At 42.8% G+C, this 21,543-nt stretch overlaps 1 protein-coding gene across 1 annotated transcript in view; it reads right to left on the bottom strand.

Moving 5' to 3' along the window:
• Nucleotides 1-21,543, bottom strand: part of LOC144597726 (stAR-related lipid transfer protein 9-like) — a 172,341-nt gene that overhangs the window by 77,974 nt on the left and 72,824 nt on the right. The window contains exons 5-12 of the mRNA XM_078407258.1: nucleotides 21,327-21,359; nucleotides 21,164-21,225; nucleotides 14,602-14,714; nucleotides 13,163-13,285; nucleotides 8,196-8,265; nucleotides 7,865-7,937; nucleotides 4,950-5,017; nucleotides 850-947 (exon numbers count right to left, since the gene is read on the bottom strand). Coding sequence (XP_078263384.1) covers nucleotides 850-947; nucleotides 4,950-5,017; nucleotides 7,865-7,937; nucleotides 8,196-8,265; nucleotides 13,163-13,285; nucleotides 14,602-14,714; nucleotides 21,164-21,225; nucleotides 21,327-21,359 — 640 coding nt within the window. The remainder of the gene's footprint in view (nucleotides 1-849; nucleotides 948-4,949; nucleotides 5,018-7,864; nucleotides 7,938-8,195; nucleotides 8,266-13,162; nucleotides 13,286-14,601; nucleotides 14,715-21,163; nucleotides 21,226-21,326; nucleotides 21,360-21,543) is intronic.

Genomic DNA, 21,543 nt, shown 5'->3' with positions numbered 1-21,543 from the left:
GGAATGAGCTGTCAGAGGAGATTGTTGAGGCAAATATTATAATAACAACATTGAAAAGGTATTTGGACAGGCACATGGATAGGAAAGTTTTAGAGGCATATGGTTAGAACGCGGGCAGGTGGGACTAGGGTAGATGGGGTGGGCACAGGGAAATTGGGCTGAAGAGCCTGTTTTTGTGCTGTATGAACGTCCACATTTATTCCATTCCCTTCCAAATGCCTTTAAATCCTATCCCAATGAATCCTCTTCAATAGCTTCCCCTACCACTGACATAAGGCTCACCGGTCTGAATGATCTCTACCTCCCTTCTTAAACAAAGGAACAACACCGGTTATTTGCTAGTCCTCCTGGACCAAACCTGTGGCTAGAGAGGATACACAGATCTTTGTCAAGGTCCCTGCAATCTCCTCTTTTGTCTCTCTCAATAACCTGGGACAGATCCCTCAGGCTCTGCAGATTTATCCACCTTAATGCCTTCCATCAGTCCCCACACCCCGTCCTGTTTGACCCAGCATTATAGTATACCCCACACTTATCTCACTATCCCCCACGTCCTTCTGCTTGGTAAGTACAGTTGCAATATACTCGTTTAGTACCTCACCTACATCCTCGTATTCTGAGTTCTACAATGTCTTCATTTTTGAAGTAAATATTGACTGAGGTGCTTTGAGATGTGAAATTATGAAAGGTGCTATAGCAATCATGCAAGTTTGTATTATTTTTTTCTATTATATCCTGTTTTTTTATTTTAAACATATATGAATGTTAAAAACTTTAATGTACTTGTCAACTGGCAAAAACCACAGTTCAAAAAGTGGGAAGCATTGAATGTCTGCTGCATCATCTTACCTAAAGTGGAGATAACTATTCCCAGAGTAACCAGTGACTTGTTAATGTTTGATCCTTCGGTGATCCTGTCTTTGGAGTAATTTGGATCTGCTCTTTCACTGCAAGACAGAAATCAAATTGGTGAAGTAAGGAGATCCCTTCATAACACATCCTGGACAGTTCCTCAGTGCATTTCCACATTGTGTCTAAGCCAGTAGAGGGCACAATTACATACGTTATTAAGATTTTCATGACGACAACATATTTTGGTCATCAGAACTTTGGACCAATGAATGACTGTCAGTTTATAAGGATAAACAATAGATTTATTGCTGTACTGAATGAGCTTTATCATTACGGTACGGTACGGTAGCGGAGCGGTAGAGTTGCTGCTTTACAGCGAATGCAGCGCCGGAGACTCAGGTTCGATCCTGACTACGGGTGCTGCACTGTAAGGAGTTTGTACGTTCTCCCCGTGACCTGCGTGGGTTTTCTCCGAGATCTTCGGTTTCCTCCCACACTCCAAAGACGTACAGGTATGTAGGTTAATTGGCTGGGTTAATGTAAAAATTGTCCCTAGTGGGTGTAGGATAGTGTTAATGTACGGGGATCGCTGGGCGGCACGGACTTGGAGGGCCGAAAAGGCCTGTTTCCGGCTGTATATATACGATACGATTACTAAAATAAATTAGAAAACCATCAGGATAACATTCTATAAGTTACTCTCTGTGTTGTACAGGTGTTTAATCAAGGCCTTTATTAATGGCAAGTGGACATGGTTTGTAAGGAAATCTATCATGGAGCGATTGAGTGATGAAAAACAAAAATGTATTGGACCAGTCTGGACAAGGGCGACCAGAAATGCGACTAGAAATAAATGTTTTGCATGTGACACACTGTGGTAGGCCGGATCACGAACAAAGACGACACAGAGTACAGGAAGGAGATAGGGAACTTCATGACATTGTGTCAGGACAATAACCTCTCCATCAATTCAGCAAGATGAAGGAGCTAGTTGTCAACTCCAGGAAGCACAGTGGAGTACATGCCCGAGCCACCATCAATGGTGCCGGTGAAAGTGGTGGCGAGTTTCAAGTTCCTTGGTATTAATATGCACTCTGTATCTTCTCATTTGCTTTATTCATTTTACTTGAATTTGGCTTGATTATATTTATGTATTGTATTATTTGATCTGCTTGGATAGCATGCAAAACAAAGCTTTCCACTGTACCTTGGCACACAAGACAATAATAATAAACCTAAACCTAATCCTAACCGAAACCCAATATTTGCCTGCATTGCCATATATATCACTGGCTAATGGTTCGGAGAGTGAAAAATCTTGTTTCTTTGTGGCACACAAATGATTGAGACCAGTGACCACAGTTCGATTAGGTTTAAGATAGTTATGGATAGGGACGGAGAGGGTCCACGTGTTAAAATGCTCAACTGGGGTGAAGCCAACACATGAGAGAAGGTCTCGCTCAAGTTGACTGGAGCAGGTTATTAGATGGGAAAGGAACATCAGCCAAGTGGGATGTTTTTAAAAGTGTACTGAAGAAAGCTCAGGATGTGTACGCCCCCGTTAGAGTGATGGGCAAAGAAGGCAAGCGTAAGGAAGCTTGGCTGATGAGGGAAATTGAGACGTTAGTCGAAAACAAGAAGGATGCATGGGACAGGTATAGGCAGCTGGGATCAAGTGCTTCTCTGGAGGAGTTTCGGGAGCTAAGGAGTAAACTGAAAAAGGAAATCAGAAGGGCAAAAAGGGGCCAGGAGATAGCTCTGGCAGGTAGCATTAAGGACAATCCCAAAAGATTTTATAAATACATAAGGGGGTAAAGGGTAACTAGAGAGAGAGTGGGACCTCTCAGGAATCAAAGTGGTCACCTCTGTGTGGAGCCACAGGAGATGGGCAAGGTCCCAAATGAGTATTTCTCCTCTGTATTTGCCGAGGAGAAAGACAGTAGGACGGAGGAAATTGGAGCAGTCACTGGAAGTGTCTTGAGAGCAGTCAGGGTTACTGTCGAAGAAGTACTGAAGGTACTGTCGTGTTTAAAGGTAGACAAATCTCCAGGGCCTGATCAGATATATCCAAGGACGTTGAGAGGAAACTAGAGAGGAAATTGCGGAAGCCCTGGTTGAAATTTACGAGTCGTCCTTAAATCCAGGAGAGGTGCCAGAAGACTGGAGGGTGGCAAATGTTGTACATCTTTTCAAGAAGGGCTGCAGGGAAAATGCTGGGAACTATAGCTTAACATCGAGCTTAACATCGAACCAAGCTTAACATCTGTAGTTGCTAAGTTACTGGAGAGTATTCTGAGGGATGGAATATACAGGCATTTGGATGGGCAAGGGCTGATTAGGGATAGTCAGCGTGCTTTTGTACGTGGGAGGTCGTGTCGCACAAATCTGATTGATTTTTTTGAAGATGTGACCAAAAAGGTTGATGAAGGCAGAGCTGTAGATGTTGTGTGCATGGACTTCAGTAAGGCGATCGACAAGGTTCCGCATGGTAGGCTGCACTGGAAGGTTAGGTCGCATGGGATCCAAGGAGAGATAGCTGAATGGATAGTAAATTGGCTCCATGGAAGGAAGCAGAGGGTAATGGTGGAAGGTTGCTTCTCAGACTGGATGCCTGTGACTAGTGGTGTGTCTCAGGGTTCAGTGCTGGGCCCGCTACTGTTTGTCATCTACAGCAATGAGTTGGATGATGATTAGCAAGTTTGCTGATGATACAAAAGTTAGTGGTTTTGCAGATAGTGAAGATGGTTGTGAACGATTGCAGCAGGATCTGGATCGATTGGCCAGGTGGGTGGAGGAATGGTTGATGGAATTTAATACAGAGAAGTGTGAGATGTTGCATTTTGGGATGTCGAACAAGGGCAGGACCTACACAGTAAATGGTAGGCCTCTCGGTAGTGTTGTAGAGAAGAGAGATCTAGGAGTATAGGTGCATGGTTCCTTGAAGGTCGAGTCACAGGTAGATAAGGTGGTCAAAAAGGTTTTTGGCACTTTGGCCTTCATCAGTCAGAGTACTGAGTATAGAAGTTGGGAGGTCATGTTGCAGTTGTATAAGACGTTGGTGAGACCGCATTTAGAATATTGTGTTCAGTTCTGGGAACCATGTTATAGGAAAGATATTGTCAAGCTTGAAAGGGTTCAGAAAAGATTTACGAGGATGTTACCAGGACTAGAGGATGTGAGCTATAGGGAGAGGTTGATTAGGCTGGGTCCCTATTCCATGGAGCGCAGGAGAATATGGGGAGATCTTACAGAAGTATACTAAATCATAAGAGGAATAGATCGGGTAGATGCACAGAGTCTTTTGCCCAGAGTATGGGAATCGAGGACTAGAGGACATAGGATCAAGGTGAAGGGGAAAAGATTTAATTGGAATCCGAGGGGTAACCTTGTATGGAACAAGATGCCAGAGGAGATAGTTGAGGCTTGGACTATCCCATCATTTAAAAAACAGTTATACAGGTACATGGATAGGACAGGTTTGGAGGGATATGGACCAAGCGCAGGCAAGTGGGACTAGTGTAGCTGGGACATTTTGGCCGGTGTGGGTGAGTTGGGCTGAAGGACCTGTTTCCACACTGTATCACTCTATGACTCTATTTGGTTAAAAGCTTTTCTGTTACCTTTAGGGCCATGTGGATATATATTTCAATGTTCATCTGCATCCTTCCCAACGTTAAGGGCATTGACAGGTATAGAGTTGGAGGTACAGACATAGGTTGAATGGCTCTATCACATGCACACTTCCTGCAATGACTTGAGTAGGAAGGAACTGCAGATGCAGGATTACACTGACGATAGACACCAAATGCTAGAATAACTCAGCGGGACAGGCAGCACCTCTGGAGAGAAGGAGTGGGTGACATTTCGCGTCTGAAGAAGGGTCTTGACCCAAAACATTCCTTCTCCTTCACCCATTCCTTCTCTCCAGAGACGCTGCCTGTCCTGCTGAGTTACTCCAACATTTTGTGTCTATCTTCCTGCAATGACTTGCTCTTTTTCTATCTCCCTTTTTCTCGAGTACTTTCACACGTTTAATATCTCAGATACAGCTTTGGCACATGAACACATTAGTCAAATGAAAGTTTCCAGGAACTCACCTCCCTGCCAAGTCAACAAGGTTGATTTTGCTAACTATTTCTGATGGAAGGTTATTCTCCAGTGTTGCCTAAAAGACAAAGGGAAATAATCACTTATTATTTAAGCGTGCAAGTCAAAAATTTAATTTTGAAACTTCTCTCTGTATCTTAATTTTCTTTTACTTTTGCCATATTGCCATAAGTTTGTCAAATTACTTGGGCAAAATTCACACCAGGTGCATTCTTGAACCTGGCTATCAGTGAAATAGATAATGACTGACTCCAACATAATTGTAACATAACTCATTTTGCAGATCTTCCTTTTATACCTATTGACACCTTACCTGAACAAAACTGCAGTTTTACGAAGTTTGAACTGAACTAGGGTTCAGGTTCACCTAACCTGTTGTGTGAAAAAATAAATATTGATTTCACTTCTGAAGAGTGGGTTCTATCTTTAAGGCTTCCCTTACTGAGAGATAAAGTTATCTTTTCAATAATTGTCAACACATATTCATTTCCCAAAAAGCTAAAGATGTATTCAACTGAATTGTTGCTAAGCTGTAACATTTATCGGATCAATCATGTTATTTTTATCAGAATATGAAAACATTTCTAACAATACCAAGACTGCAACAATGAAAGAAGTCGTGCTGATGTTCCACTTGAGCCTCCTCCTGTCTAAATCCATCAGCGTGACCTGCTTTTCCCTTCCCTCTCATTGACTGGCCTCGCCTCCTCTCACCAGCACTATCTCTTCACCTCGACCACCTCACCTGTGGCAGCGTTTGCACATTCTCATTATATGAAGATGGAACTCCCTTTCAAATACCAATTGGATTCCTTGATGATTATTGTACATTAAGTGACTAGCACACTTCAGGAGTGAAATCAGTAAACACCTTTTCACACAAAAGGTTAGGTGAACCTTGATGATTATTGTACAATGATGGTCTCCACTCTTTCCCATACGTGGAAATGTCCTCTCAATCCACACTATCAAAATTATTCAATAGGTTTTTAAAAAACTTAATTATGTCGCCTTCCCAGCCTCCTTTTTTTCACCAGAACTCAATGTTATTTATCTTTTCCTTATACACACACTCTTGTAATTCTGGCATCCCCTCCATCGACTTTTAATAATATGACAGAGATGTACACAGTACTCCAGGCCTAAACAAAATTCAATACAGGTTTATCATGGCTTTCCTGTTTTTCAACTATCTCTCTCAAAATAAAATCAGATTGCAGACAAATTAACATACGTTTGGATTCTCCTGCTTTAGAGTATATTAATGGATAATCCAATTGGCTTATTGGAAAAATTGAGATTTGAGTGTATTCTGTTAAATAGCTTGACTAGCAGCCGACCCTTGCACCAAAGATCAAACCCACCATGGTATCCAATGATTTTAAATGCAACCAACTAAATAAATGCAGGATTAGTCTCAATAATGGCTATGATGAGACGACCAGACTGTTTGCTCACTAATGTCCATCCTTACCCAATCTGGCCTATTCCAGGTCCCAAAGCTACAACATTAAAGCTAAAGCTGGACTAGGAAGGAGTGGTGTGTGAAGAATTGCTACCTCATAAGGAGTACTACCCAACTTCAAAAGACTATTGGAGTTAGGTCAAATGACAACTCCAGATACTCATGCGACATTTTGGACCATTGTATTTTAAAATAGTGCAGCAAAGGCAGGTGGATGAGATGGAAAGGAATCCCACTAATGGAATCCTTCCAACGGGATCTCACTTCTGGCCACGTCTTCCCATCTCCACCCCTTTCTGCTTTCCACAGAGACCGTTCCCTCCGAAACTCCCTGGTCAACTCGTCCCTTCCCACCCAAACTACCCACTTCCCAGGTACTTTCCCCTGCAACCGCAGGAGATGCAACACCTGTCCCTTTACCTCCCCCCTCGACTCCATCCAAGGACCCAAACAGTCTTTCCAGGTGAGGCAGAGGTTCACCTGCACCTCCTCCAGCCTCATCTACTGTATCCGCTGTTCCAGGTGTCAACTTCTCTACATCGGCGAGACCAAGCACAGGCTCGGCAATCGTTTCGCTGAACACCTCCACTCAGTCCGTCTTAACCTACCTGATCTCCCGGTGGCTCAGCACTTTAACTCCCCCTCCCATTCCCAATCTGACCTTTCTATCCTGGGCCTCCTCCATTGTCAGAGTGAGGCCCAGCGCAAATTGGAGGAACAGCACCTCATATTTCGCTTGGGTAGTTTACACCCCAGCAGTATCAACATTGACTTCTCTAACTTCAGATAGTCCCTGCTTTCCTTCTCGATCCCCTCCCCCTTCCCAGTTCTCCCACAAGTCTTCCTGTCTCCGACTACATCCTATCTTTGTCCCGCCCCCTCCCCTGACTTCAGTCTGAAGAAGGGTCCTGACCCGAAACGTCACCCATTCCTTCTCTCCCGAGATGTTGCCTTACCCGCTGAGTTACTCCAGCATTTTGTGTCTACCTTCAGGTGGATGAGATTAAGTTGTAGACTGGCCGCAATCTCATTGAAAGACAGAAGGCCAAAATTCTAAATGGCCTACTCTTCCTAATAGTAAGATACAACTATTATTTCTTCCAAATTCTGTGCAAGAATTGGAACTAATGTTACACGGATGTTATTTTTGAAAGAACTTCTAGCAGATATGGACGGTGAGTGTAACGCAACCACATCTGATCATCCCAAGACAGCGCCAGAGTGTGATGATCCTAACCCCAGCAGATCCACTTACATCTATTACATTGTTCTACCCTTTTAAACCTCAGTTCTAAGACCAGCACACCAGTCTGAAATGGCACAACAGGAAACTAGAAGATTTGTTGCAGTTCCAGTTGTTTCTCAACCCATTTGTTGTATCCACTATGTTGAGCCAACATTGAGGTGAGCAGACTGAAACAGGGTAAATAGTTTGCTAACCTGGGTGTAATGGATGGTAAAGATGGCATGAGATCGGCTGCTGGCATCATGGACATGGGTAGCAGCAGTGATTCTAAAACAGAACCACACAACAAATGGACGTTAAACAATAACATTTAATTTTAAATGAAACTAGTCATACAGTTCTTTTTAAACCAAGTGATTTAAATCTATAATTTAAAAGTTCTTCCCAATGATGCTAAATCAATGCACATTCCCGATCGTGTATGATACAAAACATCATCCTGAAGTTTAAACAGCACAGCAGCACAAACTGATTGTTTGTAATAAATTCACAACACCAAGTCAGAGTCCATTAGAGGATGAATACCTGTTTGCAATCCCTTCTTCCAAAAGCTGTAGAAGTTGCTTATAGTCTGAAACCAAGTGCTGAGATAATCCTGTGGAAAGACACCAACATGCATCATTAATCCAAGAATAGCAAAGCAACAGATGAATTTAATCATTTTTTAACTTAAATGACCAGTTTCATTTCACCAGTTTCCTTTCTGTATTTGTTCTCATAAGCACACGGACTCCTCTGGGAGATAAGCCCAACCCCTCACTCAACACAAGGAATCTCCCCGGGGGAAAGGTGCCCCATGCAGACACTGACTCTCACTGACCCTCCCGAGGGGAAGGACACCTCCACCATCTATCCCCCACACTGACCCTTCCTGCGGGAGGGACCCATACACTGACTCTCCCCAGGAGGGTGATCCACACACACCGGCTCTCCAGGGGAGAGTGGACCCATACATCAACTCTCCCTGGGGGCGGACCCATGCACACCAGCTCTTCCTGGGGAATGAACCCACACACACATGTGCGCATGCACAAAGACTGTCCCTGGGGGACAGAGCCACGCACACTTTAACTCTCCCTGAGGGAATGGAACCCCTACTCCCACACGCACAGATTCTCCCTAGCGGATTAATCCACACACATCAACTCTTCCTGGGGGAAGTGTCACCACCACCCCACACGCTGACCCTCGCTGGGGAATGGGCTCCCCCCCTTACATCTAATCTCCTTGGGGGATGACCCCCCTCCCCTCACTCACCCATACCCCAATTTGGGTGACTTTGACACACTAGGGTGCAAGTGCAGATACCAATTCTCATAATGCCACATTTGCCTATATTAGGATCCACTGCGACAGCTCTACCCAGTCTTATAATCCAGTAATATTCATAAATTATAACAAAGTGGGACAACCCAACAACATAGTAATATTGGGGGCATGATAATACCAACAGTATATCCAAAAACCACAACATAACAAGGTACAACCACATCAGATTTCAATAATGTTTCATTAAGATGCACTGCTACTTTCAGACTTCAAAACGCTACTTCAAGCAATTCTCAATCAAAAGTCTACCCTATCAAACTTAAATTGCAAAATACATACTTCTGTCAGCATGTTGAGAATTATTTTATAATATTACCCGTTAAATATCGAAATATTAAACATATGCAAAATGCAGCAGCTTAATTATTGGCAACCTTTTTCCCTCAGAGTTTGAATTAACTACGTCCTGATACATACTTCTGTCAGAAAGTTGAAGAATTATTTTATAATTGCATCCGATAAGTATAAAAATATTAAACATATGCCAAATGCAGCAGCTTAATTATTTGGAAACTTTTCCCCTCAGAGTTTTAATGAGCTGCGTCCTGATAGCAAGATGAGTTAACATTCGTGCACAGCTGTGAGAGTGGCCTCTTCCAGAATGCAGTCTCCTCTTTGCTGATAATGGTTGGCAGGAGCCCAGGAACAAAGTCTGTGCAATTGCATCAGCTCGTCAAATGAAAGTCAATAATCTCGTGCCAAAAAAACAGTATATTAAATCAATATGTTAAGAGCTGGCGTGTTGTAGAAGAATGTAAATGTTAGTTTGGAAACTTCTACCATATTTGATTTCAATAATAACTTTGAGAAATAACCGTCTTCAGAGCACCCCACTGCGGGTTTCCAAGGTCAAGGCAGCCTCGCTGTTTAAAACCAAGAGGATACTGCTCATTTTGTGCAGAGAAATGTCTCGATGGTTCAGAACACAGATTGAGCAGTGGGGTTGATGCACATTTGCCTATATTAGGATTGATGCAACTTGCAGTGCAATAAGGGGTGCATTACTCAACATTTAATTTCAAAATGCCAAAATAGGTCAATAGAGGCACAAACTCGACAACCCTGGCCTGCCTGGGATATCCAGCTTCGGTCTGTTCCCTTAATACTCTTGGCTCCTTGCACAGTCTAAGCATGCTAGTGGGAATGTGGATAATATGCTGGTTGTTTGCCAAAAGCATTTGAAATCATTTCTCTTAAAGGACTGCAGCTGGCTCTTAAAGGGGAGATGCAGCCAGCAGGATTTCTCCTTTGCTGCACACTGGCTCCAACTTTTCAAAAACCGGCCACATGGAAGTCATCAGCCCAGATTTCATGGAGAAATTTGCCAAAGGAGAAAGTGATTACTTCGAGGCACAAGGCCAAACTAATTGAAGTCAAGATCACAAAGGGCCTGATGGCCTTGGGATTTAGTACCTTGCCCCCAAATGAAGCATGGCAACTCTGCATCGTTGTGCCACTTTCATTGAATTGACTGTTTTAATACACATGGAGTAATCACGGAGCATTAATCCCATTGCTATAAGTAAATTGTGTTTTGCAATCCTAGAACATGGATATGCAACCACTCTGCTCAAAGCTCCCTTGCAATTTAGCTACCCAATGCACAATTATTCAAGCTAAGAGTTCACCAAAGATTAGAACACTACAGAAACAGGCTTAAACAGTCAATACAAATGAGGCCTGAAACAGAACATATTGCCTTCAGAACCTTCTAGGTCTTCTGTTCTCACCTTATCTGACACCCTTTAGTAGTATTCATCTTTAGCCCCTATCGTTAACCCCATCCATCTGCCAATCAAACAACTTCACCCGTATGCACCTACAACTTTCTAGGCTTTGTCCGACCCCACCTCGCCATCGACACCGGCGACTGTGCAATCATGCTCCTTCTCGACCTCAGCGCAGCGTTCGATACAGTGGACCACACCATCCTTATTGACCGTCTCCGGTACGCGGTTGGCATTGATGGCATTGTCCTGAGCTGGTTCGCTTCGTACCTCAAAGATAGGAGTTTCGCCATCAACATAGGCAGTTATTCCTCTGCTCCAGCTAGCCTCTCCTGCGGAGTTCCACAAGGCTCCATCCTAGGCCCCATTCTCTTCTCTCTATACATGCTCCCCCTTGGCCAAATCATTCAAAGGCACGGCATTTCTTTCCACTGCTATGCCGATGACACTCAGCTTTACCTCCCCCTGAAACCCAACAACCAGTCAAATTTAAACAGCCTCTTACACTGCCTTGAGGACATAAAATGTTGGATGGCACAGAACTTCCTCCAATTAAATGAGAGCAAGTCTGAGGTCATCCTATTCGCCCCCCCCCCCCCCCCCCCCCCCGACTCCATCAAATCGATAACAGGCAGTCTTGGAAGTCTATCCTGCCTAGTCAAACCGCATGTCAAAAACCTCGGCATGATATTTGACTCTGCATTAAAATTTGATAAGCAAGTCAACGCTGTGGTAAAAGCCAGCTTCTTCCAACTTCGAACCATAGCTAAAATCAAACCTTTCCTCCAATTCGACGACACAGAAAAAATCATTCACGCTGTCATTTCCTCCCGCCTAGACTACTGCAACTCCCTATACACTGGGATCAGCCAATCTTCCCTGTCCCGCCTGCAACTGGTCCTGACGGGTACTTTCAGACTTCAAAATGCTACTTCAAGCAATTCTCAATCAAAAGTCTACCCTATCAAACTTAAATTGCAAAATACATACTTCTGTCAGCAGCGAGACTCCTGACGGGTACCCGTAAAAGGGACCACATCACCCCGATTCTGGCCTCTCTCCACTGGCTCCCTGTACGATACAGAATCAACTTCAAGCTCCTCCTATTTACATATAAAGCCTTAAATGGACATTCCCCCTCCTACATCAAAAATCTTCTAACCCCCCTCTCTAACTCCAGGTCCCTCAGGTCGGCCGACTTGGGGCTACTCACTATCCCGCGGTCTAGGCTTAAGATCAGGGGTGACCGCGCTTTTGCGGTTGCAGCTCCTAGACTGTGGAACAACATCCCTCTCCCCATCAGAACTGCCCCCTCCATCGACTCCTTTAAGTCCAGGCTCAAAACCTATTTCTACTCCCTAGCGTTTGAGGCTCATTGAGGAGGCGCTGTGAACTGTTTGCGTGCTACTGTATGTTTCATTTTTTTCCTTAGTACCTAATCAGATGTACAGCACTTTGGTCAACGTGGGTTGTTTTTAAATGTGCTATACAAATAAAATTGACTTGACTTGACTTGACCTCTCTTTTCAAGCTTTCTCCCCTCCTACTGCTATCAGTCGGAGGCCTATTCATTCCCTCCACATGCTGCCTGACTCAGGTTACTCCAACACAAAGTTTCACTCGAAAACTATCTAACCTCAAGGGACGTGCGTCAATTTAAGCTTCAAATGGACAAAGTCACTCTCCATCTACCACTAGTCACCACAGGCAGGGAAATCTCAATTTGTGAATCATATAAAAAGCATGACATTTTAATTTGTTGGATAGTGTTTGACATGATTTAAGATAACATAACCAGTAAATTACAACAATCAAACCAGCAACATTTTGAAAGATACATCAAGTCAGAATTATTTGTGTGACCCCTAATGAACTCAAACACTGGTGCATAACCAAATATAGGCACAATTATCCTCTTCCCCACCAGTAACATCTGGAATGCTGGTTCTAAATCAAAACACATGGAGAAACTAAAATAATATTTATGAAGGGCTGCTCTGTGTCTCCCTGCACCACAGGACTGAAAACAATCCAACAGATACAAGGGATTCCCAGTGTGAGAGAATAATAAAAATACTTTATAGAAAGTAGCCAATGATGCACTGAGATTAAAAAAATATAGACCAAGTTCATAACTTTAAACTTCTATATAATATCACAAGTTTCTTTGTTTCCAGAAAAAGAGATCCAACCTCATGAGTCCCTCATGGAACTCATGCCTCATCTCTGAGATCATGCGAATGAACCTCTTTGCATTCTATTCAGTCCCTTGACATCTTTCAAAGAGTGAAATACTGAGTAATAGATTTAACATGCACTTCTCGGATTTTGTTCTCTATATTCCATTAGTCATGATTATGCCCTCCCGTTTGGCGTAGAGCGTGAGGGGAAATACCAACCAGTCCTTTTGAGACTGCTGATATTTATCCACCTTACTGCCGGCAATTTTGAGATTCCTGTACACATGCAAGTGAACGTGGAAATCAGAAATGACGGTAGTTTTAGAAAATCTTCTCACGAAGAACTTCTCACGAAGAACTATGCTTTCCACACAAAGAACTATGGGGTTTGCAAAGTTACCACATTTATCCAGCATTTAAGATGAAGGGTTAACCTGGTGCAATAATAGGGCCTCCAGTAATCTGAATGGAGAAAAATAACTTCAAAAAATCTGTTTCAAATTATCTATATATTTTATTCCAATTTTTATTCTGTTCGGGTATAGCAGAATTTATTCCCTATACCACATGACGTTAGAGTGTGGTTATATTTGTGTCTTCTTTACAATGCCAAACCTCATCATTTCATCGTCATTAAATTCCACTTCGACATATCAAATGGAAAATTCAGCTTTCTCTGTGTATTCTGGGGGCTATTCCAATTAATTTCCTTAGCGCTCTCTTGTAAGAATGACATAATTCTCAACATGTACGTCTCTGAATACCCCAGCTGAAGCTATCCAGTCTTCAATAAAGTTTTAGTGCAACTACAGGTAGCTCTGCTATTGCGTGATAGTTTTGTTCCGCAGAAACCTCGCTTTATAGAAAATCACATTTTAAAAACGGTTGATTCAATGAAGGAAAGGGCACAATGGGCTAGAGAGCATCAGACTCATAATAACAACGTTTTATCCCCTGAAGTATTTTTATAAATAAAGGTCTTTTTTAGTAGCTCTAGATTTATTTTTGTTCCTGCAAGCTAAAAATACTTTATGTTGTATGGCTATATGTTACATGGATTTATAGAGCATCATTGCATGCATCAATAGAAGCGATCACTTGTCAATTTCAATGTCCACCCGTGATGAAACTGACAGACTTTGTTCTTAGGCAATGGGTTTAGAATACTACAGGGAGATCACATTTCTTTCCCTAGATTATTTCTTATTTCCAACTAACTTTTAAGAGTTCCCAATCAAAATCATGTTATAACCAATTTGGTCCAAATTCTTGTTATGAAAATACTGAAACAGCAGAACTATCTTACAGATTCAGCGCAGAAACAGGCCCTTCAGCCCACCGGGTGCTGACCTGCGAACCCTGCACACTAACGCTATCTTACACACACTAAGGACGATATACAATCATAACAACCCAATTAACCCAAAAAGACTATATGTCTTTGGAGTGTGGGAGGAAAACGGCGATCCCAAAGGAAACCCACGCAGGTCACGGGGAGAACTTACAACCTGCATACACACAGCACCCATAGTCAGGATCGAGCCCAGATCTTTGGGGCTGTAAGGCAGCAACATTACCAACTACCTGTATAAGGATTTAGCATCTTAAAGTTCATAAGAAAACAGGCAGAAGTATAGACAAATAAATCAAAGCATAAAGGAGTCTAAAAGAACAGGATAAACTGTATGAGTTCACCTTCCACATAGGGGCCTTTCTCTGGGTGTTCACGCACACGAAGGGTGTACGGCTTGTTTCCCTCACATCGTTTCAGAAGATCACGAACACGCTCATTGTAAATTTCCAGAAAGCTGCCAAAAAAGCAATTTCATGAGGTCCAGTAATAAAATTGCAGACTTATACTGACATACTGAATTCGAACCGAGGTTATGGGGGGGAGAAGGCAGGAGAATGGGGTTAAGAGGGAAATACAGATCAGCCATGAATGAATGTCGGAGTAAACTTGATGGGCCAAATGCCCTAATTCTGCTCTTATCGCTTATGAAAATAAAATTAGAAATGTATGGCCTGCCATGCAATGCAAGGCCCACTTTCCCGCTGATCTGACAAGTTCACAATATTCTACTACTGCACAGTAAAGGAGCACAAAAATTCAAGGCCACTGTGCACATGGGAATTCATGTACCAAGTCAACGTCTTCCTCCTCAGTTTCATCAAATCCTTTCGGCATATCTTTTTATGCATTTAACCCTCATGTACTTAATTAGTTTCATAAATACATGTATGTTTTTTTCCACACATCCACAACCTGGTGAGGCATTCCACATTCTAATCGCACAGTGTAGAAATTCTCCTGAATGCATCAGTTTATGCATGCTCATTGTTTTAGTTATCATGGATATTTTGTTGCAACAGTAAATATAACAGTCAATAAATAATGAGTTAACACCAAGTCTGGATAATATATAGTGGGAATGGCAGATTCTGATATAAACAATAATTCAGTCTCTCTGTTTGTGTAAGAACTGACCCTCTCTAGGCTATCCATTTCTAATATTAACTCAGATTTTCTCTCTCCAGTCCCACAGTCTGATCTGTCGGCATTTCCTGTAACCTTCAACCTGCATTTCACTGCTTTTGCATGTTCCTCATTATTCAAGTGTTGGGTGAGACCAGATGCAATACTGTGTGCAGTTCTGGTCACCCAGCTATTGGAAGGGTGTCATTGTTGGAAAGGGTGCTCTATAAGATCACCCCTCATCCTTCTGCGTTGCAAGTAACAGAGTCCTAGCCCACTCAACCTCTCCCTGTATCTCAGGCTCTCAAGTCATATCATATCATATCATATCATATATATACAGCGCGGAAACAGGCCTTTTTCGGCCCTCCAAGTCCGCGCCGCCCAGCGATCCCCGTACATTAACACTATCCTACACCCACTAGGGACAATTTTTTACATTTACCCAGCCAATTAACCTACAAACCTGTACGTCTTTGGAGTGTGGGAGGAAACCGAAGATCTCGGAGAAAACCCACGCAGGTCACGGGGAGAACGTACAAACTCCTTACAGTGCAGCACCCGTAGTCAGGATCGAACCTGAGTCTCCGGCGCTGCATTCGCTGTAAAGCAGCAACTCTACCGCTGCGCTACCTGGCAACTCTTTTCTGTACCCTTTCCAGCTTAACAATATCTTTCCCAAAACAAGGTGGCTAAAACAGACCATGATATTCTAAATGTGACCGCACCAATGTCTTGTACAAATGGAACATGACCTCCCGGCTTCTATCTCTGTATTAAACTCCATTAACCTTTCCTCAGCCCACCTGCCAACCGATCAAGAGCCTGCTGCAGAGCTCCCAGTCTCAGCCATTCGGGACGGAAAATAAAATCTCTGGCCTCAAGAGGCCAACTGAGGCTGAATTGCTGAGTTTATACAAGACAAAGACTGATAGTTAAATATCGTGGGATAAGTGATCAGTTCAGCAAAAGTACCACTGACATTAGCCACGATTTTAATAAACTGCAGGGCAAGGGCGCGGTGCCAAAATATGTACATCTGATTCTATTTTTCACGTTCCTAACAACTCCTATTGTTTCCGCCGTGTATCTCTAAATCTAAATCTAAATCTAAACACCAAAATAACTCCAGCATGTTCCTTGTGGAATCCAACTCAACTCACTCCTCCCTCTCCACACTGGTATCAAACACTGCCAATCCCACAAGTGAAACCCAATCTCTCAATTATAATTCTAACTAGCTTTCCCTAAGATGGTAAGAGAGAAACCTTCTCCCAAGGGATTTCCTGGGAGAAACCAGAGCAGCATATCAGGTCAGCAACTGGGATTGATGGGAAGGTAGAGGTTAAGACAATTAAGTTTGAAAGGTAGACAGAGGGACAGGTTAATGAACATGGGGACACTCATGGGCTACAGTGTGTTCATTCCAACGCATGGAATATCATGGGTAAAGCAGATGGACTAAGAACATGGAGCAGTGCATGGAACAATGATGTGGTGGCCATTACAAAGCCTGGGTTATAAGCAGGACAGGATGGCAGCTCAAAGTTCCAGGGTTTCAATGTTTCTGACGTGATAAACAGGTGCAGCAGTGGCATTACTAATCAGGAAGAATGTCAGAGATGCAGTCTGAGGACATACTACAGGATTCATCAATGAGGTAATCTGGATAAGGTGCAATCACTCAGATAGGTTTATGTTATGGGCCTCTCAGTAGCCAGTGAGAGGTAGACCAGATATCCAGATAGAATATGAAAAGATGTAAAAGCACCAAGGTTGTCATAGGAGGTCACTTTAAGCTCCCTAGTTTTGACTGGGGCTTCCACAGTGCAAAAGGCACAGAATTTGCTAGGTTTACAGAGAGATTTACAAATCTAATTTGCTAGATTGGACAGAATTTGCTAGGTTTACACAGAGATTTCTTGAAACAGTATGTTGATAGCCCAACTGGAGGGTGACCATACTCAACCTTGTATTTGGAAACAAACCTGGCCAGATGACCAGTGTTTCAGTGGGAGAGCATTTTGGGAACAATGATTACAACTCTTTAATTTTTAAGACAGTTATGAATAAAGATAACTCTGGACCTTGGGAAGAGTACTAAATTGGTGAGAAGAAAATGGGCACTAAAAGTCTCTTAACCAGTTCCACAGTTCGCAACGATGCAACTCTCTTGGGATCATGCCATCAATCGAGGGAACTTCCCTGCCCGAGTTAATTTGTTGCCGACCATGATTTGTCCTGGTCTTTTCTTGCTTCCAGTTCTGCCCCGCCCCCACATCAGTCTGAAGAAGTCTCCCAACCACAAACGCCATCTATCCATTTTCGCCAGAGATGCTGCCTGATCTGCTGAGTTACTCCAGCATTTTGTGTCTATCTTTGTTATAAAATCAGTATCTGAAGTTTGGTATAAATCATCATTTGTTTTATTACTAGTAGACAGGTTGGTTAGTCAGATAGCAGGCAACATGAGTTTTCAGACAGTAAAGGAGGCTTCAAAGGAAACAGCAAGCAGGATATAGATCAGTTATAGATATGGGCTGGAAAATAGCCGGTGGAGTTTAATCCAGATTATTGTGAGGTAGTGTACTTTGGGAGGTCGAATGCAAGGGAAATGTGTGCAGGTAATGGCAAGAACCTTAACAACATTGATGTACAGAGGGATCCTATGGTTCATATCCATACATCCATTAAATAGGCATATGAATATGAAAAGAACTGAGGGATATGTGCAGGCAAATGAGATTAGTTTAATTTAGCATCATATTCAGCACAGACAGGGCTAATGGACCTGTTCTGGTATCACACTATTCCATGTTCTAAATCACAACACTTACACAAATTTACAGGGCGCTGCCTCCAAAACTGTCCCTGAGTAATGAGATAAAAAATACAGGCAGTTTCACTGAAGCCTTGCAAAACTTCTTTACATCGCAATTCCAAACTTCTAGCAATAAAGGCCAACCTATAATTTTCACTATGGGAAGAAAACCTTTCTGGTGAGCAAAGTGAGCAAACCCACATTTCCCACAATATACTCCAACTGACCACTCCCTTAACCAGTCTACAGCCCTTTGAGAACTTTTCCTGGCTCGCCCTCGCAGTTCATTTTGCCCATCCATTTTTGTCATTCCACTATCCTTATTAACACTAAAGTTGGTAAATCACATTTACTTGTGAAGGATGCAATGATGGACTTATTTCTGGCTGCAAAATCAGGTAGAAATAGTGGAGGGGCTGCAAATTGTGGAAAGCTGAAGCACCATTGCATTAATGTTCTAATGTGTATTATACACTTCAGATGAAATCTAGTTCAGGGCGCAGCTTCCATCTAAGTCATCTGGCCTCCGTAGTGCAGAAATAAGCTACGTGCAACTGCTATCGATTCAGGACTGTGATGAGAAAAACATTTCAACAGGAGGTGCAAAATCTTTGAAATTCTCTGCACAGAGGGCTGTAGAGACAGTACTAAATTCATGCATAACTGAGCAACAGATTTATAGATGTCTAAAAATTCAATGGATATGAATATACAAGACAGGAAATGCACTGAGGTCGAAAAATCAGGGATGATCTTGACGTGGCAGACAAGATTCAAAGAGCCTGATGGCTTACTAGTTTGAATGGAGTTGATGGGCCAAAATGCCTACTTTGGCCTGAGGAATTATGGAAATACATATTCTTATACTGTTATACTAAGGCACACTGACTCATTGACAGTTTAATTACTGAAAGATATTCTTGATATTTGCATTACTGTGAATGAAACCAGAAACCAAGAAAACGTGCAATTATTTTCTTGTATTGTTTTTCATTTATACACCATTTGAGCTTTTGCTATGGAACTTGGAGAAATAAAAATGCTGCTACACTTACAAATCTGAGGGACAAACAGTGGTTTTTCAAACCAAATTGGTCCCTAAATAATTGCAAACATTGTTAATGCAATGGATATTTCTGCACATAGCATTCAATAGCTGGGAAACTACTTCTGTTAGTCTGAGACTGAAACATATCCCCAAACAAAGTCAGAATGTACTTTGCATCCTGTACACACAGCTACAAATTCATTTAAAGACGTGTCTTTCACAAAACTGAATATCACCACCACTGTGGTAGCACAGTGGTGCAGTTGGTAGCGGTGCTTCCTCAAGGCACAAGAGCCCAGGATTCAATCCTGACCTCGGGTACTATGTGGAGTTTGCACGTCCTCCCTGTGAGCACATGGGTTTCCCCTGGGTGCTCCGGTTTCCTCCCATATCCCAAAGATGTACGGGTTTGTAGGTTAATTAGCCTCACTGCAGAGAGAGAATTGGGGGGGGGGGTGTTGTAGAAACATAGAAAATAGGTGCAGGAGTAGGCCTTCGGCCCTTCGAGCCTGCACCGCCATTCAATATGATCATGGCTGATCATCCAACTCAGTATCCCGTACCTGCCTTCTCTCCATACCCCTTGATCCCTTTAGCCACAAGGGCCACATCTAACTCCCTCTTAAATATAGGCAATGAACTGGCCTCAACTACCTTCTGTGGCAGAGAATTCCACAGATTCACCACACTCTGTGTGAAAAAAAACGTTCTCATCTCGGTCCTAAAAGACTTCCCCCATATCCTTAAACAGTGACCCCTTGTTCTGGACTTCCCCAACATCGGGAACAATCTTCCTGCATCTAGCCTGTCCAACCCCTTAAGAATTTTGTAAGTTTCTATAAGATCCCCCATCAATCTTCTAAATTCCAGCGAGTACAAGCCGAGTCTATCCAGTCTTTCTTCATATGAAAGTCCTGCCATCCCAGGAATCAATCTGGTGAACCTTCTCTGTACTCCCTCTATGGCAAGAATGTCTTTCCTCAGATTAGGAGATGAAAACTGTACGCAATACTCCAGATGTGGTCTCACCAATGCCCTGTACAACTGCAGCAGAACCTCCCTGCTCCTATACTCAAATCCCCTCGCTATGAATGCCAACATACCATTCGCTTTCTTCACTGCCTGCTGCACCTGCATGCCTACTTTCAATGACTGGTGTACCACGACACCCAGGTCTCGTTGCATCTCCCCTTCTCCTAATCGGCCACCATTCAGATAATAGTCTGCTTTCCTGTTCTTGCCACCAAAGTGGATAACCTCACATTTATCCACATTATACTGCATGTGCCATGCATTTGCCCACTCACCTAACCTATCCAAGTCACGTTGCAGCCTCCTAGCATCCTCCTCACAGCTAACACTGCCCCCCAGCTTCGTGTCATCCGCAAACTTGGAGATGTTGCATTCAATTCCCTCGTCCAAATCATTGATATATATTGTAAATGGCTGGGGTCCCAGCACTGAGCCTTGCGGTACCCCACTAGTCACTGCCTGCCATTCTGAAAAGGACCCGTTTATTCCTACTCTTTACTTCCTGTCTGCCAGCCAGTTCTCTATCCACATCAATACTGAACCCACAATACCGTGTGCTTTAAGTTTGCATACTAATCTCTTATGTGGGACCTTGTCGAAAGCATTTTGGAAGTCCAGATATAACACATCCACTGGTTCTCCCTTATCCACTCTACTAGTTACATCCTCAAAAAATTGTATAAGATTCGTCAGACATGATTTACCTTTCATAAATCCATGCTGACTTTGTCCTTTGTGCGGTAATGGCTGGGATGACAATGAGGGGTGGGGGGACTGTGACAACACAGTGAGACAAACAGGTGAGGGTGACCTGGCTAAGGAAGATGGTGCAGCAACCTTGCTTCAATGGTGCAACACAAAAAAAAGAGGCACTCCTCACCTTACTTTTATGGTACATGATGCTGGCTTCTCTTGGTAGTCATCAACCCTAGAAAAGAGACCCTGTGAAAATAAGCATGGTTCCAGCATTATATTAGTGACCTGTGATTAAATTGATATATAAAAAATGTCTGCGTGAGGTAAATTGCTGAACAGTCAAATACCTCGCATATTCTTGGCGTCAGTCCAATTGCTGCCTGAGAGACAAAAATGAATAATGAGTCACGTAACATGTATTTCCTTACTTCAAACAATCAGCTATTTATTTCTAATCATTCTGTGCTAAATTGATCACACCGAGATTCATTCATTTCTTCTGCACAAAGCATGCATGATGCTCTTCTAACTTAAAAAGAGAAATCTGCTCCTTCAAAATTGGCA

The sequence above is a fragment of the Rhinoraja longicauda genome, chromosome 10 (genome assembly GCF_053455715.1).
Source record: "Rhinoraja longicauda isolate Sanriku21f chromosome 10, sRhiLon1.1, whole genome shotgun sequence".
Lineage (NCBI taxonomy): Eukaryota > Metazoa > Chordata > Chondrichthyes > Rajiformes > Arhynchobatidae > Rhinoraja > Rhinoraja longicauda.
This window is presented reverse-complemented; position numbering and strand designations above follow the sequence as displayed.